Source organism: Aplysia californica, unplaced genomic scaffold (assembly GCF_000002075.1).
Source record: "Aplysia californica isolate F4 #8 unplaced genomic scaffold, AplCal3.0 scaffold00071, whole genome shotgun sequence".
In the NCBI taxonomy this organism is placed as follows: Eukaryota; Metazoa; Mollusca; class Gastropoda; order Aplysiida; family Aplysiidae; genus Aplysia; species Aplysia californica.
The window spans coordinates 970,119-973,221 of NW_004797341.1; the positions used below are offsets into that span (position 1 = coordinate 970,119).

At 42.7% G+C, this 3,103-nt stretch overlaps 1 protein-coding gene across 1 annotated transcript; it reads right to left on the reverse strand.

The window, feature by feature from the left end:
- Positions 1–249: 249 nt before the first annotated feature.
- On the reverse strand, positions 250–1,898 carry LOC101860243 (acetylcholine receptor subunit alpha-1-B). The gene has a single exon (XM_005093883.1). It carries the CDS (start codon positions 1,867–1,869, stop codon positions 250–252), a length of 1,620 nt encoding a protein of 539 aa, XP_005093940.1. The 5' UTR covers positions 1,870–1,898.
- Positions 1,899–3,103: the final 1,205 nt, after the last annotated feature.

Consider the following 3,103-nt stretch of genomic DNA (forward strand, 5'->3'; position numbering starts at 1 on the left):
AGAACGGGGTACTTGATAATAATCTCCTCCTGCGTGCGACAGCGAGGCGTGTAACCTCGCCACACCACGTCAAAATCGTGCGAAAGTTACTATTCATTGCAATCAATGTAAATTACCAGAAAACTACCCGGTGATGCTATTGACACGCCTAGAGACCTCTCGAGGAAATACATAATGAAACATAATTTGAATTAAAAAAAAAAAAATCAACTGTCATTACGGCCGCTCTGTTGTCACCGTTTAACTTGACTATGGAATTGTATATGTAGCATCTTTTTCCGAATTATAGTTTCTGAGTAGACCCACCATAAAGAAACATGTTGTCAGCAGAAAGGCGCTTAGAAAAGTAAAAAAGAGAATAATGTTTACTTTCCTCGCTCTTTTCAACGATTTTGTACTAAGCTCATCAGCATTATGCCCCTCTCTAAGCTCATCAGCCTTATGTCCCATCATCATTCTACAGCAGCAGATCTGTGCTGGTGTGGATACATCATTTGTTAGTTTCTCAGTGGTTCCCATGGAGTGAGAGAAAGGGGTATGGGAGAAATGATCTTTATCCCATGACGTCATTGCGTGTTTGGAGAGTCTATTATTAGTGTCGAGGGTAGCATCCAAATCCTTGACAACACTTGTTGTAGACGATGAAGAAGGTGAACCTTGGACTGAAGGAGACTGGCTTTCTGATTGATTCCTCTTAAAAAGCATATCAGTATCACTAGTTGCAATGTTGCGAGTTACAGTTTTTCCACAGCTGTAGGGAAAGATGTTTCCGTTCCCTTCACTGCTCATGTTTTTACCGTTCTTCGGACTGTCCCTCTTTGCAGAGCAGGACTGTTGCTGGGGATTCGTTGTGGTCCATTTGCGTCTTTCCGCGTAGCTCCAGTACAACTGAATAACAGTTACAACCACAGAGAGACCGCTTAGTGACAACATTACTAGCATATACTCACACATAATCGGCATGGAGTCTGAATTTTGAGGTAACTCTTTCGATAGTATGCTCATGAAGACGGCCAGAGACAACACGACAGTGATGGAGTAGCTGGCTCTTTCTCCGCTTTCCTCGGGTAATATGAAGACGAGGAGGGAGAGGAGGGACAGCAAAATGTCGGGCAACAGAACGTTTACCACGAAGAACATGGGCCTTCTTTTAAACACAACCCTAAGATCCAGTCTGTTTTTTCCCGATCTTGACAAGACGCGAGAGGTCAAAGTGATATCAATTAGGTCCCATTCACCGTTTGTGCTGTACAGTGCGCGGCCAATAATATGATCTTCTGGAACATGCAGGATAACACCCGCCTGATCGTAGGATATGCCCTTCAAAATACACGTCTGAGTGTCAAAGGGGAAATATGTGAGATCTAGATCGCAGGGTACTGTGAGCACACACCCCGGCTCCCAGATGGTTGACCCGTCATGTTTCAGCTTCACGAAAGAGGAATCGCCCGCAAACATGTATGTCCCGGTTAAAGAGTTAGGAATTGAAAGTCTAGGGCTCCAAAGGTCTTGAGGGTCAAGTAAAATTTCCGTAATGTTGCCATATTTTTTGGGTTGCCACGTTTTTATCTGGTCCCTCCACTTGAATCTGAAAATGCTGGAGAAGGTCCACGTTTGTGTGACTTCGTCCAAGGAATGCAAATTTAATAATTCGGCTAGCACAGTGACCGACAAGGGTTGGGACTGATTGAGAATAGGCCTGATACGAGAGTCGTATGGCTTAATCACGTCATCTAACAGACGGGACGCGTCGCTGAAGGTCTCTGTCTCTTGGTCGTTGGAATTACTTCCGTTTCCTGGCTTCAGAGAGTAGGCAAAAATCCAAAACCCCGAGAGAAGAATTATTTTCTCGACACCCAGAAATCTCATGACGGAATACCTTAAAACGTCGATGCACTCATTCAAATAAAACACAAAGTATTGTGATTTTCACAGAATCACTATCAGTCTTGCAAGATATAGACAATGACCATCATCTAAACCAAGACCTGACACATATACTGTTTGGCCTCCATCCCCTGGTAACATCTGTGGGGTCAACCTGGTGATGCAGTGGATTCCCGGACACTCAGACATACCTGGAAACGACAGAGCAGACACACTCACCAAAAGGGGATCTAGACAGGAACACTCCAACACTCCAACCTCACAAAACACTGCAAAACAAATAAATCATTAAAAGCAGCGGCAAATAAGATTGGATGAACAGATGAGCCTTGGGAAAGGCAGACAGAGCAGTTTTCAAAAATATGACGACAACAAAACGCAATGAAAACAATAGCGACCTACAGAGAAAGAAACAAACCACTATCTCCCGCCTACGAACAGAACTTATACAGTTCAACTTCCACTTCAACAGAAAAAAATAGAACTCCCCCCAATGGGTCCTATGTGTGAATGTGCATATGAGAGTGGATCATTCCCTTTTCCATTCTAGAGCCTTATATGACATCAGCGGTACACTTCTCCCTTCGAGACCTAACATTCATAACGGCAGCAAACCTGCACTTATCACTACATGGCATTGGACAGAAGGGTGAGAGCCCAGTTGTTGCTAGATCGACGACGACAACAACAACAACAACAACAACAACAACAACAACAACAACAACAACAACAACAACAACAACAACAACAACAACAACAAAACGTTGATGTTTTACGAGTCAGTGGGACAAACCCCCCCCCCCCCCCCCCACCAAAACCTCGCAATACAAAGACTCTTCTACAGGTAAAATGTTGCATCTCAAAATCAGGACTAAGTCTTTAACAGCAAGTTTGACATGTCTTAGTACTTCTATTTTCATATAGGTGTTTTTACAGCCCTTTTCAAGAATGTTGCAGGTTTTAGACCTAATCTAACATTATAGACATCCTTTTACTGCTTATAAACGACTTAACACTCATGTACTTTAATACTCAGTTGGTAAATTATACTCAGGTCAGTTTATAACCTTCACCTTTAACGACCTTAACAACACAGATTGGCTCTTTAAGCGTAAAGTTTTAACCTGGACCAAAAATAGATCTCCAAACATAATACATAAATTGACACAATGAGAAATCTTAAAAGCATTTCCGTTTGACACAACTCAGGCTTATA